This window comes from Nipponia nippon, unplaced genomic scaffold (genome assembly GCF_047370975.1).
Source record: "Nipponia nippon isolate SJK-2023a ecotype South Korea unplaced genomic scaffold, ASM4737097v1 scaffold_14, whole genome shotgun sequence".
In the NCBI taxonomy this organism is placed as follows: domain Eukaryota; kingdom Metazoa; phylum Chordata; class Aves; order Pelecaniformes; family Threskiornithidae; genus Nipponia; species Nipponia nippon.
In genome coordinates, this window is record NW_028262330.1 from 14,503,607 (window position 1) to 14,518,231 (window position 14,625).

Consider the following 14,625-nt stretch of genomic DNA (forward strand, 5'->3'; position numbering starts at 1 on the left):
TCAGTGGCAGTCAGAAAAATACCTCAAAACCAGGAATTTGCATAAGACGTGCAAAAGAAGAAAAGAAGTGAAAAACCCAGGAAGCATCTGTATGCCTGTCTGTGAATCCAGATTGTTTATCTGTCTTGAATGCTGCATGCAGCTGTGGCCTGTCTGTCTTAAAAAAAAAAAAAAAAAGGTAAACCAAGAAAAGATATAAAGAAGAACAAGAAGAATAGTCTGGACTTCTCACAAAGAGAAAGTGAATAGATATCAAGGCTTTCCAACCTGGAAAACAGGTGACTGCATAGAAAGTATGATGGGCATGGATGACTGGGAGTGAATGAGTTGAGTACCATTATTTTTTTGTCTCTCACAGTAAAAGAAGTAGGAGATATCAGAGAATATTACCTGACACCAGGTTTAAAGTAAACATAAGGAAGTCTTTTGTTATACATGATTAGTTCCTTTCCTCAGGGATGAAATGATTCAAATAGGGATGTGAAAAATTTGTGTGAAAAACTGATAGTTCTGCAAGATGCAGAGACAGATTTGGTTTCAAACTGTGCAGCAGATTACCAGAACCTGGGAGAGTACAGTACAGGGAGTCTCTCCATATTATCTTCCCACTCTTATAATTCATCTTTTAAGCACGTACTCCAGGGTCCTGTTGCGGATGAGATATTGAACTAGATAAGCCCCTATTTGGGCTCACCATTTGCATATCCTGCAAGTACTTCCGAAGGAAGGAAGAGGAACACTCTGATCCAGGCTCTAACCCCATTTTCCATTGATTTTTATTGCTCTGTCTCCTACATCTCCCAACTTCCCTGTCCCTTTGTTCCTGTAAGTTCCCATCAGTCCTAACACTGACAGACTATTCTGATAAGTTGCTGCAGGTCCTCAAACTTTGATCTACCTGTTTAGATTGGGAATCACTCTCTTATAACAACGATAAAGTTCCTAGTAGAGTTTTTCCTCATACTGTTGTAATGCAAACAATGACATCTTGTCATATTCACTAAATCCAGAAGAGTAGAAGTACCATAGACAAACGTGTGCCAACGGTAGCGAATCACTGAGACATTGGCTGGTTCATGTTTAATAAAGCCTCCTGTTTATTCTACTCATAGTGAGAAGCAGAAATCATTGACATTTGAAACATGAACTTTTTTCCAGGTCAAAAGCAGGGAAAAGAGCCAAACAAAATCAATTTTCCTCTTCTGTCTTCAGCTTTTCCCTAATCCCTGAGGCAACAATGGCAAAAAACAGCTCAGGGAAGAAGGTGCGAATGTAAACTGCTGCTCTGGGGATAGGGTTGGCCATAAGTACCTCCTGCTTCTTACTGCTCACTGTGCGCAAGACTTCCTCTGCCACCTCCACTGGGTGCACACCATATGCCACCTTTCTGAAAAAGACTGTAAATCAAACAGAGAGGAGTGAGAGTTACAGACAAATAGACAGACACACATCTGAGGGAATGGTGGTGAAAAGATACACAGCTGATGCCCATATAGCAGTATGGAGGCTGAGGCAAATTAGTTAAATTCCTACACACTTTCAATCCGTTACTCCTTCCCTTCCCCTTATCGGTATGTCCCAATTTTGAAGTAAAATCCTCATAGTCCCTAAGAGAAGGAGCAACTTGAGTGCAGTGGAACTCTCCCTTGGGACCTTTCATACTCTGCTCTACCTCCATTCCCCATGCCTTGGTGTATTTATTTTCTCACATCATGTTTCCCTTCCATGTTCCTTCACTTTTCTCCAGGCTCACATGATCTCTCCAGTCTCTCTTTTCTTTTGCTCCCCTAACCTGTTCATCCTTTCTGTCATTTCCATTCTTTTCCCTACGCTCCTTTCTTCTCCCTGGGAAAAGCCTCCATACTGCTCAATGGGCCTCATCTACCGTCTCTCTTGATGCATCAAACCTTACATTTCCAAATAGATGCCTCCCAGTTGCCAGGTGCTGGTTGGCGATGGTATGAACAGATGAAGGTTGGATTCACAGTGCTGACAGAAATATCAAATTCTTCCATTTCAGCTCTAAGACAATCAAAAAAGCCTACAGCAGCATGCTTAGAAGCAGCATCTAAAAGAAAGAAAAAACCACCACATATGCATGTTTGGCTATATGAAAGCATGGATATAGAGGTATGATAGAGTTCCATAAAACATGTTTGGAAAACTGAGCATGGAATGATTAGCCAAAAGGCAAAAGAACAGTGAATTATTTCACTATTATCATATTGAAATTATCATATGACACATTTAAAACAAACAAAAGAAAATTATTTGTACAGGACAATAATGCATGAGGTATGCAGTCAGCCTCCCTATACATGTCAAAGAGCATGTGTCTGGATTTCCCAACCAGAAATATTAAGTCCTGGTTAAGGAATAATACTTCTATTATCTCTACAGTTTAAAAATGTCTTTGGTGGATGGACAGTTGTCCCTGAGATGAGTCTCCACACCATCTGTTGCCGCAGTTTGTGACACATCAATAAAATGCAGTGAAATACATGTCCATTTCTGGAATGCAGTAGTACTAATATTTTGTAAACTAATTAGGCCTTTGCCCTGCAAGAACAATCCAAGATGCTGTTAATATTAAAGTAACTGAATGTTAAGATTTTTTTTTTAACTGCTCTTAGTTCCTTCTTATTGAGAATGGTACTAAAGAAAGATGATAGTCTGTGAACCTTGACCAAAAACCAGAACTATGTGTGAAGTGCAGCAGAACTGCAAAGCACTCGTCCAAGTTGTATTTGACTCGGTTTGCAGTGAAAATCAACCTGTGCATAATACAATCTAAAAAATGGCAAGTGGGCTCTGGGAATGGAAAGAAACTTCTCCATTCATTTGTTTTGAAATTCCTTCTTCTAGCAGCTTCATTTCATGCAACTTAGATATTGGTAGAGGCACTGTAAAAACTACCTCTGTTAGCATTTCTGCTACTCATGATTTTATACACATACAATGTATCTTGACACAATTGGCTGTTTCCTAGGTGGAAATCACCCCAGATGTCCCATCAATGTGTTGTTTCTTTTCTGAGCCTTTTTTGTTGTTCTTATACTTCTTGTGAGACAGGGGACCAGAACTGCACACAATGTTGAAGATGTGGGAACCGCATAGATTTATACAAAGGCATAAAGACAGGATTTATTTTTTTTTTCTCTACTGTTTTCCTTACAGTTTCTGTCACTGTATTTTCTTTTTCATAAGTCACAATCCTGAGGTCTCACAGACCTTTTATTTCAGAGCCCATCATCCACTCTGACCTCCTGTTACAGTTAACAATGTTTGTTTACATCTATCCTATATTTTCTGTCCACTAACTTTGCATTTTATTAATGCAAAGACCTTTCATCATAGTTCAGGACAGCTTAGTTTCATTAGGAGCTTTGGATGAAAGATCTTGAAAATTTTCTGGAAAGCCAAGCAGAATACAATTACTACATCTCCTTTTAAACTCCTGCACATAAATCCATTAAGTGCATGAGTCTCCCTTTACAAAGCAGTAGCTGGTATCTACCAGCATGTTATATTTACACACTACTTCATTCTTCATTATGGTTTCTACTAATATGCCCAGTACAGATGTTAGACCTACAAGTTTTCTGTTTCCTGAATGTCTCCAAAGATCATAAAAAAACCTTGCTGTCGCATTTGATATCCTCTTGTCCTCAGGTACCTTAGGCAGTAGTTATGCTTCAAAGATAGTATTTTAACTATTTCTTCTTGAGTTCCACTTCTTTTTGAAAATTTTTCAGTCAAATACTGTATTAATAGTTTACTGAATCAGGATGCAAATTAGCACGTTTAATAACTTATTATCAGTGCCATAGAATACATGCATAGAATTTATGCATTAGAATGTACATTTTTGCTACGTATAACTTACAAGCTGCACGAAATGGGATTCCTATTTTTCCTTGGATACTATTAATTAGAACAATTTGGCCAGTTCTTCTTGAGATCATGTTGGGAAGAATGGCTGAAAAAAAAAGAAATAAAAGAAAGAGCCACATAAGTAAAAGAGCTCAATGTATTTAGCGAAAATAAGTGACGGCTGAAGTGTAGACAGCACAACTTCGATGAAGGTTGTCTCGATACTGCAATCACAAGTATCACAAAGTCCAGTAGCTAGAAATTGAGTGTCTTCTAGACTTCACTTGGATTCTACATGCAGATTTGGGTGCAGTATTATCACATTTAATGTCAGCCTGTCTGTATCCTTGCAAGGGTTTTGAAAACAATTGTCTTTTTGTTACAAAGGCAGCAAGCATGTAAATAAAGGAGTCACCATATGCAAAAAACCAATAAGCAGACATTTAAAAAAATATCTGTCTTTCAAACATCTGCTTACATATTTCTTGACCAATCTGTTTCCAAACCCAAACACTCTGATTTTGATCCTCTTCATCTCAATTTCAGTCCATTGATTTTCACAGAATTGTTTTTGATTATAGTGAAGAAGGCAAAAATAAGTGCAAATGAAACAGTGTAATACCAATGACTTGGATCTCAAGCTTTAAGTGGCAACAGCAAAACAGGAAAAAAAATTACAATACCTTTGGTTAATGTTATAGGTCCAAAATAGTTGGCATTCATTATCTTTTTGTCAAGTTCCAATGAAATGCTCTGCACTGCTCCTTTCACCTTCATACTTGCATTGTTGATCAGTATATCCACACAGCCATAGCAATTCAGGATTTCCTTAGCTACATCTTGAATGCAGTTTATGTCTGAGATATCCAGAAGTATGAGCTTTGGTGCATATGTCTAATAAAAAAAAGACTTATTCAAGGATACCTGTTATATAAAAATGTATTTCTATTTACTTGTCTTGTAAATTAATTTACCTGGATATCTGAAGAAAGTGATTTTATCATTCTCACAGAAACTTTCATTTGTTGTTTTTACCCACTCTAGAAAGAAGGTAGTTCAGCAATGGGTGTCATAGACTCTGAAATTCAGATGAAGCAGAACACCATGGGAAGGGTAAACTGGACTAGCTCTACCCTATTGAGTTTTGTCTCTCTTGTAATCAGTGGAGACAGATAATAGACACAGGGGGTGACTCATACCACTCCAAGTTATGGTCTTTCTGTAAGCAGCCCTCTGAAGAACTTTGCTGACCACAGAGTCTAGGATATAGTGCTTTGACAGATAATTTACATATACATGGGGGGCAGTTGGAGGGTAGGAATGGTTTGTTCAGCTATAGGTTATCCAAATAGAGTTTACATTTGTACAACTTCTGCAAAGACGTAGATTTCATCAGCTCTGGGACAGAGGAATTAACCCTGAGTATCTTCTCTTACTATATTACTATGATGATATAATGCAGATCCTTTAGTCATACTTAATATTTTTTTCCTAGTTAAGTCTGCTCAGACTAACATGAACACACTACTTTTATGGTTATTTATGCAGATGAATGAAGCTTACTGAAAAAAAAGTGTCAAACGCAAATATTTGTGGTCTGGTGAGCAATGGCTGTAGAATTTGTGTGATGCCTTCAGGAACACCTGTGCCCTGAAATGAGTCAGCTATCTATTGGTCACAGAAGGAAAGCTTTCCCATGAGCATCAAAGAAACACTTTCCAAAGAACTGACAGCAGGGGCAGCCTTGCACGTCTACTTGCATGGTAACCCAGACAGTGGTAATGAGGAAAGGGCACTTTTATTCATATGCTTCCATGCCCTTCTAGCTCGGACTTCTCTCAAAGTGGTGGAGAAACTCAAAATTAACTCAATCTTTAGACCCATCTCCCATTCCTTGAGCACTCTAATTATGTGAAAAAATGGATGATAGATCCTGTGATTAAATGAAGCACTTTGGATCCCTTTCATCCAAATTAACAGGCAAATTCCTCTGCCTAGCATTTCTAATTGGGTGGCTTGTGCAAAATGCAGGACCACTCAGTTGCTTTACAGTAATTGCCTTGAATTAGCTCAAGACAGCAGGATTTCTGACTTATACTTTTGGCATCATGCACTGAAGACCTTCAGAGGGTTTTCTCTCTCTCTCTTTCTCTCTGGACTGTGTTACCTGGGTGACCGAAATCACCATTAACAGCAATTCATGTTTCATGTGCCTTATTTTACTGGATTTAAAAGTGCTTTGTGTACCTGAACAAGGTGTTTACCTCAAGTTGTGAATTTTCAAAGCAGACTGAGGAAATACTTACCATACTGGGGTCTGCCACGCTAATTAAAGCATCATATAAGGCTTCTAACTTTTCCCATGTCCTGCCACACAACACAAGCCTTGCTCCTCCTGTGTGAAACACCCGAGAACATTCTAGGAGAGAAATACGTTCAAAAGAAATAATAACAATAATAACAATTTGATTTTGTTTATTTTGCTTGAAATGGGATGCTGTTTTTGCTAATGATGTTGAATCTATGCTTTAAAATTCATTAATTTTGAAAGAATAAACATATATGAGAAAAAAGAAAGCAATAAATGGCAATAATATATATGTAAGTAATAAATTAAAATTTAATGTAATAGTATAATGCACAATTAATGGTACAGCACAATGGTACTCTTTAGTCATGGGATTTAATAAAAGTTTAATTAAGAAAAGAACAATATACCAGTTAATGGATGATGGGTTTGAGTTAGAAAAACTGTTCTGGTTATCTTTCTTGCTTAACTCTCTCCACCTACTGACACACTTGGTATAAAGAAAAATATATACAAAAATACACACTTAAGGTTGCTACAATACAAACTGCATCTTTTGCAAACCTTCATGTCTACTGCAGCATAAAGAAGAAACCAATCAACTCCAGTAAACAGTAAAACTAGCTCTGTATGCTGCCTTCATGAAACTCTTGGCAACATAGAATCATAGAATCGTTAAGGTTGGAAAAGACCCTTAAGATCATCAAGTCCAACCGTTAACCTATCACTACCAAGTCCATCACCATACCATGTCCTCAAGCACCACATCTATCCGTTCTTTAAATACCTCTAGGGATGGAGACTCAACCACTGCCCTGGGCAGCCTGTTCCAATGCTTGACTACCCTTTCGGTGAAGAAGTTTTTTCTAATATCTAACCTAAACCTCCCCTGGCGCAGCTTGAGGCCGTTTCCTCTTGTCCTATCACTCATTACTTGGGAGAAGAGACCAACCCCCACCTCACTACAACCTCCTTTCAGGTAGTTGTAGAGAGCAATAAGGTCTCTCCTCAGCCTCCTCTTCTCCAGACTAAACAACCCCAGTTCCCTCAGCCGCTCCTCATAAGACTTGTGCTCTAGAACCAGCTTTGTTGCCCTTCTTTGGAGACGCTCCAGCACCTCAATGTCCTTCTTGTAGTGAGGACTGAACACAGGATTCAAGGTGCAGCCTCACCAGTGCCGAGTACAGGAGGATGATCACTTCCCTAGTCCTCCTGGCCACACCATTTCTGAGGCAAGCCAGGATGCTATTGGCCTTCTTGGCCAACTGGGCACACTGCTGGCTCATAATCATCTGGTTGTCAACCAACACCCCCAGGTCCTTTTCTGCCAGACAGCTCTCCAGCCTCTCCTTCCCCAGCCTGTGGCATTGCATGGGGTTGTTGTGACTGAAGTGCAGGACTCGGCACTTAGCCTTGTTAAATCTTATGCAGTTGGCCCCGGCCCAACGATCGATCCTGTCCAGGTCCCTCTGCAGGGCCTTCCTGCCCTCCAGTAGATTGACACTTCCACCCAAATTGGTGTCATCTGCAAACTGACTGAGGGTGCACTCAATGCCCTCATCCAGATCATCAATGAAGATGTTGAATACGACCGGCCCCAACACTGAGCCCTGAGGAACACCACTCGTGACCGAACATGAAAAATCATCTACAACTTTGAGAAAGAGCAATACAGAGAAACTTACCACCCACTGGCCCACAGATGAAGCACCAATGATAGAGGTCTTTCTTCTACAGACTCCTCCCTCCATATGTAATCCATTGCAAGACCTTTATCTCCTGTTAGACCTTCCCAGTAGTCAGCAGAGACATTGGGGACCAGCTTGAGCTACCTCTTGTTCAGCTAAATTCCCTGAAGCCTTCCTGAGAAGGCCACTGAGAAGTTTCTGGGTATGCTGGGCTGGCACTGCTTTTTCTCCATATATTCAGGTATATTCTGAGCTAGGTGTTCACCCCAGTTTAAGCCAGGTCTCTGGGGAGAATTCTTCTCCCTTTCTTATGCAAGTGAACTATAATTGTGCTTTTCTGAAAGTAGGGACTCACATAACAAGAGGAACTGGCAGTCAGTGTTACCCATCATCCCACCTCAGCACTGGCCACAAGACTGCAGCCAACTCATTAGTTTATGTCTTCATGGGAGTTATGCGATCAACTCAATCCAGATTACGAAATTCCAGGCTGGAGCACCTTGACAGTGTGTGTCTGGTCTATTTTCTTCTCTAGGTGGTGTTGAGGGAGAATATATTCCTCACTGTCCTGTCAGTTTGACCATGGGTGATAGTAGGACTGGAAATCAAGAATTGTTTTTCCTCTCATGTTTTTTTTCCTGATTAGGTCTTCCAAAAAGCTCTCAGCCTTGGACCCCTCATATTTGGTCCCTAAATCAAATGTGTATGACAGTTACATATTCAGCATTGGAAGAACAGGAATATGGTTTTACAATTGCTCTTATGCCTTTCCAGCCTGTTTGATTTGTCTTAGCTCCTTTGGCCTTTGTTGAATGGGCAGCAGTACAACCCTAGCGCTATAGCTGGCTGTCCTCCAAAAAGCATTTTCTTCAGATTTCAATACCCACAGGCAAATCCAGTTATGCTAATATGCCCATCTTTGATTTCTTAAATGCCCGTGTTAGACTCCTAGTATCTGTATGGAAGCACTTCTGGATCCACTTTTCTATATTTGTAAACCTGTGCAGCTGGAGACTTTTATTTATGTAATCTTTTTCATTATTTACAACAGTAATTTTATGAATGTCTTTAATTTTCTTTTTTTCTAGCATAGAAAGATTTTTGATTTAAAGCCCAAGAGATTATTTGCCAGTACTAGGACAACTACACCAGTATCTTTCCTATAAACATAACAGTTGGGGCAACCTTGTGAATAAAATGTGATTACTGTGTGAACAGCAATAAAAGGGAAAAAGGGAAAACAATTATATTCCCCTCTAGAACTATCCTGGATTTTTCTGAGTTACAGCACTGAGAAGAAACAGGAATCAGGTTTAAATAACAACCATAAACCACTGCAAACATCTTAAATCATCATAGTTTTTGTTTCTCTTTTTTAACTTTGACGAATCTTGTCTTTAGTCCGGAAATTCTGGCATGTGGGAAAAGGAATTTGGCTGTTGCCTAAGAGCTCAAATATGCAGCAGCTGGCCAGACAGCTGGTATTTTAAAGCTCTGGAAGAATGGCCATAGCATGTGCTTTAGTGGACTGCATAGTAAATTCTGCATGATTTGGAATAATTCAAGCCTGCAAATAACTTCTTGGTATCACCCTATGGGATACTGGCAGTAAATATGTTTAAGATAATAAAATAAAATTGCTTTGAGTTACCTCCTTTTTCATCTATGTGAAAAAGGATGCAGGGTCAGGGGGGTGGCAATTGCTTTTGTAGCCTCAAGAGACAGGCAGCAGCTAGTCACAAAAAAAAAAAAAAAAAAAGATGAAGAAAGGTTAATAAGGAAAATCTTCCCCAGGGGTCATGCAGTGCTGGTGCAGGATACCTGCAGAAATGTTGAATAAATGTTCTTTATCCTTGGAGGTTTCCAAGATTTGGCTTGAAGCCATACCTAGCATTGGTGATATTGCTGCTCCAAGTAGGACTTCTGTCTAGAAACCTCCAGGCACCCTATGATTCTGTGAGACACCCAGTCTCAGTTGGAGGACTCTAATGCCTCTCCAAACAAAAATACTGAAATATCCAACAAGAGAAAATGCACGCTAATATTATCTTCAATGGAAACTGAAGTGTGTCAGGGAAAGACCAGGTGGGATGTGGAGGTCAGAATTATTTCATACCTTGTCCTAACAGGCTCTGATAAAGAGCACTCCCTGCCAATGTAGTGTGTATTTCTGTTGCAGGTCTCTGCTCTGTTCTGCTAAGGAAAAATTCTGCAAGAGCATTCCCTTTCCCCATCTATTTTCTGCTTGGGAGTGCAAGGTTTCCAACACACAGCAAGTCTTCTTTGAAAATGCCAAAATGTAACATCAAGCTATGTTTGCCTTATTAAGCACTTGCATCTACTGCACTTCAAGGGATGCCTAGAACAGGACTGTACCTAAGCAATATATGACACAGTACCTTTAATCTGGCAGCACCATGTAGGCAGGAAATATGAGCCAAGAAGAAGTATATGCTAAGTGGCTGGGCACCCGGGCAATCAGCTTATATAAATAGATACATTATCACATATCCTTTCCTTCCATCCATTGAACCCACCATTACACATAGCCAGGCAGCCCAGTTGGAGGTACTGGAGAATGCCAAGGGAAGAGGAGTGTCCTGGTTTCAGGGGTGACAGAGGGGGTAGGGATATGAACAGGGACAGAGGCGTGAGCACGGTTGTTTACAGGGAGCTGGAAATGTTGAAGTGTTTAAGGGCTGAAAAGGAACATGAAAAGAGTAAGGTGACACCTGTTTATACCGATTTGCTGCTACCCTGCAGTGACAACCTATGTAATAAGATCTCATAGTAGCAACATGCTAAAAATAGCAGTCTTAATGTGCTTACAAAACCTCTCATTCTATTGAACTAAATAAATACAAAGCTCTGCAGTTCCTAGACATTTACCAGCAGTTCCTGTGGCTGAGACTAAAAATGTACATTCAAAAATCATAGGATTTGTTTAAAAATATATTTTTTAACTTCTGCTTCATCCAGGCAGTTATGAATATATACGAGGTAATGTATGCACATTGTATCACCTAGAGGGTGGTTCTCTGGCTGTTTCTGTTCTCTGACACCGAGAAGAAACGAGACAACTCACCCTTGCCCAGTCCAGAGATGGCATCCGTGATCACCACCACCTTGTTTTGCACAGCTGACTTGGACAATAGCCACCTGACTGACTGGTAAATATAAATAATTCCACTGATCCCCAAGAGAAGCAATGGTAGAGCAAGTACAGCAAGAATACCCATCTCTGTGGGAAACAAAAGACCATATGAGAGCAACAGTAATCATAACATGCATTTATTATTTTTCAAATTCTTTTTATCTAAAAAAGCAATGTTTTTGTATATAGAAAATCCAATAATCAGCATGCCAAAGGCTTGAAGCAGTGGGAAGCTTGTTTTCCAATCAATGACTTAATATAATTATTTAATAAACAGGGTAATATTGTTTGTTTGTCTGTTATCCTCATTATTGCGTGGTCTAACCAAATCTGGATTACTTTTATTCAAAATTACCCTATGTTGGCAAAAACATAATATAATTTTAGTACAAATATTGCCTTGAGGCAAAACATAGGCTGAAATATAACACTGAACTTTTAATTATGTTGCTATTATAGGAAAACAGATAAAAAGCTTTTAATCCTCATTTCAGATAAAACATATAATAGAAGTGGTTTCTGTTCTAAAAGATAGAGAAAATAGCATCACTTACTATGGCTATGAAGATTCCAGGTACAGACAAAACATTCTTTTGTATTTTTGTAAATTTTTGTATTACAGGTTTAATTAAAGTCCTTTAGCAATTTCATAGAGCATTGCATTTGTTGAGCCTGCTCGCCCTGAATGAGAATGGCTATGTATAGCCATGTGACACAGATACTTTAAAAGTAAATATAGCAGCTACAGTGTGATTCGCATGCCTGACCTATCTAGTACAACAGGCTAGACAGTCATGTAAAAGCTCTTAGGACAGTATCAATTCAACTGTAGAAAGCAACACCTATCTTTCTGTCTTGCCTTTGGTTGCAGTTGTTCATAGGACTGTCTCAATTTCTTGTCACTGGCCTTCAATTAACTTTACACATAAAAACATTTGTGTAAACTCCATAATAACAATAGGTCTTCAAAAACAAGCAAAAGGTGCCATAAAGAAGTTTGCCACTTGAAATAATCACTGTTCAGCAATATGAATGATGTATGTATGTGTCAGGAAAAGGCCTTTGAGTAAGCTGGCTTGGGAGCTAATACATCACACGGAGCTGCTGTGGGCAGCTGAGTGCTGGAACACAGACCAGGCTGGTGTACTGTGCTTTCAGGTGCCGCAGGCTGCTTTCCACTCTTGATATCTGCAAGGTAGATGTGCCTCTTTCCCAGCAACTTCAGGACCATATCAGCTTTAGGTAGGTGATCTAACTTTTAGATTTCCGATAGAGAGCCATTATCTGTTAACCTGACTATCATAGTTATGGGTTGCCCTTTGGGGTTCTAGAGAAAAGAAAGGTTTACCATAAATCATTTATCTTTTTTTTGCCATTTCAAAAAAAATTATCACAGTCTTAAAATTGTAAGTTTGGACAATCAGATTCAGTACTCCTGTTCATGCTGTGTAACTGGTCATCTAAATTCTATGTTCTAATTTTCATCTCCAATGAGGAAATGACAAGTCTACAAATGATAGAGAGTCACTGATATTAGAGTATTGTAACAAGGAACAAAGACTTAATGGTTAGGTCTGCAGGTACCGGGACAGTGTTAGCTTTTAATGAGTGGGAAAGGACAGAAGGTTATTCAAGAGGGCATAGGAAGGGACTTTTAGACACGGTTTGTAAACCTAACTTGCTCTGGAAGCTAATGACATCAAGATGCATATTCCTGCCTGTGAAAGTTGAAGTTGCCTGCCAAGGAACCCATGATTTAAGATTTCCAAAGCATAGAATTGTATAAAGTGTCAATGTTTGAAACATTGTGTGCACTTCTAGCTAAAAGGACTCCATACTGAATGACAGATATGAATAAATACCTGTTTCCCAATGCAAAATGGTCACGGTGTCCTGAAATTCACATCAGTTTCCCCAGGAGAATGCAAAAACATTAAGTCAAGTGAGCTGAGAATTCATGCCAAGCCACCTGCAGAAGCAGAGAAAAAATCTGATTTTCCGTCACCCCTAATGCCCCATCTATCTTCGCTTATTTTCAAAGCATCAGCTTTAAGTAAACAGATATGCATTTCCCTATCAGTAAGTAAGCTAGTTTGTTCCTTGTATGACACAGGATGTGTTGTTCATTTAATTTATTCAGGGCTCTGGAAAAATTTTTCTGTGACAATGAAACATCAAAAAAAGCACACACTAAAGAGAGAGGATTTATAGGAGTTCCAAATGATTTGTGTGCTTTGTTCACAAATGAACCAGAGCAATGGTACAAGTAATGTAAGAGCAAGAATAGGAAAAAGTCAATTGAAAGAAATAGACAACCAACAAAGAGTAAAACTGTAATGATAAAATGCTAACACGTCTATTAATAATAATGAGCAATTGTAAAGGAAGACTGCCTGAGTCATGTGGAAAAATACAGACGTACAGTGACTGCAATATCCAAAACACCCAAATCTTTCCAAATATACAAATCTCTCAGTCGGGTGAAGTACCAGAAAAATGTATTCTGCACTGCCACCTACAGAGCACCACTGGAAACACCAGAGAAACAAGAATAACTGAAAATTGTTTCCGAGGGTAGATCCCATAAAAAGGGTAAGTCATCTACAGGGAAACTTCAATAAAAGTGAGGCCGTCGCTCTCCCTCAGCTAGCTCTGAAAGTCTCCACATTTCTAACCCCTTTGTCCAGAGCTGAGCTCCAGGAACTATCCCAGATGGCACCAGAGCCGAACAGTGTGTGTCCAAACCTGAAACTTGGTGGAGATGTAGGGCTTAATTCCCTGAAGTGCTCGACCCAGAAGGCTGTCTGAGAGCATGAACATGCACTCATATGCATTTACATTACTTACATTTCACATTGTTCAGAAGTGCTGGACATAGCATTGTGTGGGTGAGTGACCGTCCTTCGATGTTTTGTTTGTGGTTTTGTTTGGTTTTGTTTGTTTCTTGGAGGAAACAAGAGTTTAACACATTATAGAGAAAGCAATGATTAGGGGCACTGGTGATTAAAGCATTCATCCAGGAAGAAGAAACCAAGATTTCAAATCCATATCTGCCCCAAAAATATGATCCTAGAATTACAGCTATCATTTCTGGGGGTTGTGAACTCCCTAAGCGTGGTCATATTCTCATCCACAGCATAGTTCTTTATTTTAACCAGTGGCTGCCTAACATCTAAGAATACAATTCTCCCTTTGAGTAGAAATGGGAGGGCATATGGATTTTCACATACTTCAAGAGGATATGGGTCTCTAGCACTGAAAGCCAGAGACATTTTTAATACTAGCAGTAGCCAGGTGAAGTGCTTTAGTTCTGCGCTTCTTATGCTCCTGATAACAGAACATGTAGGTTGTAGTGAGTCCTGTGTTCCCCATTTGTCTCAGCCATGTGACGTTGTAGGGCATTTGCTGTGACTGCATTATTTTCACAGTTAGAAGAATTTTACCTTTTTTTTCCTCAGCCATTGTTTCTGTTTCCTTCCATTCTTACTTTATTGATTTTCCTTGTATTTTCTTTTGATAGCTTTGAGATCACTGAGCATACTGACAGTACAGTTTGTACTTAAAGATACTTCTGGCATTTGCTACAATTCCTATGTTTGTAC

General features: G+C 39.4%; 1 protein-coding gene across 1 annotated transcript; it reads right to left on the reverse strand.

The window, feature by feature from the left end:
• Positions 1-1,070: 1,070 nt before the first annotated feature.
• Positions 1,071-11,714, reverse strand: DHRS7C (dehydrogenase/reductase 7C). The gene is made up of 7 exons (XM_009472033.2): positions 11,578-11,714; positions 10,955-11,110; positions 6,180-6,292; positions 4,557-4,767; positions 3,887-3,979; positions 1,913-2,068; positions 1,071-1,397 (listed from the first exon to the last, which is right to left on the reverse strand). Exons 2-7 carry the CDS (start codon positions 11,106-11,108, stop codon positions 1,189-1,191), a joined length of 936 nt encoding a protein of 311 aa, XP_009470308.1. The 5' UTR covers positions 11,109-11,110; positions 11,578-11,714; the 3' UTR covers positions 1,071-1,188.
• Between the last annotated feature and the right edge of the window lie 2,911 nt (positions 11,715-14,625).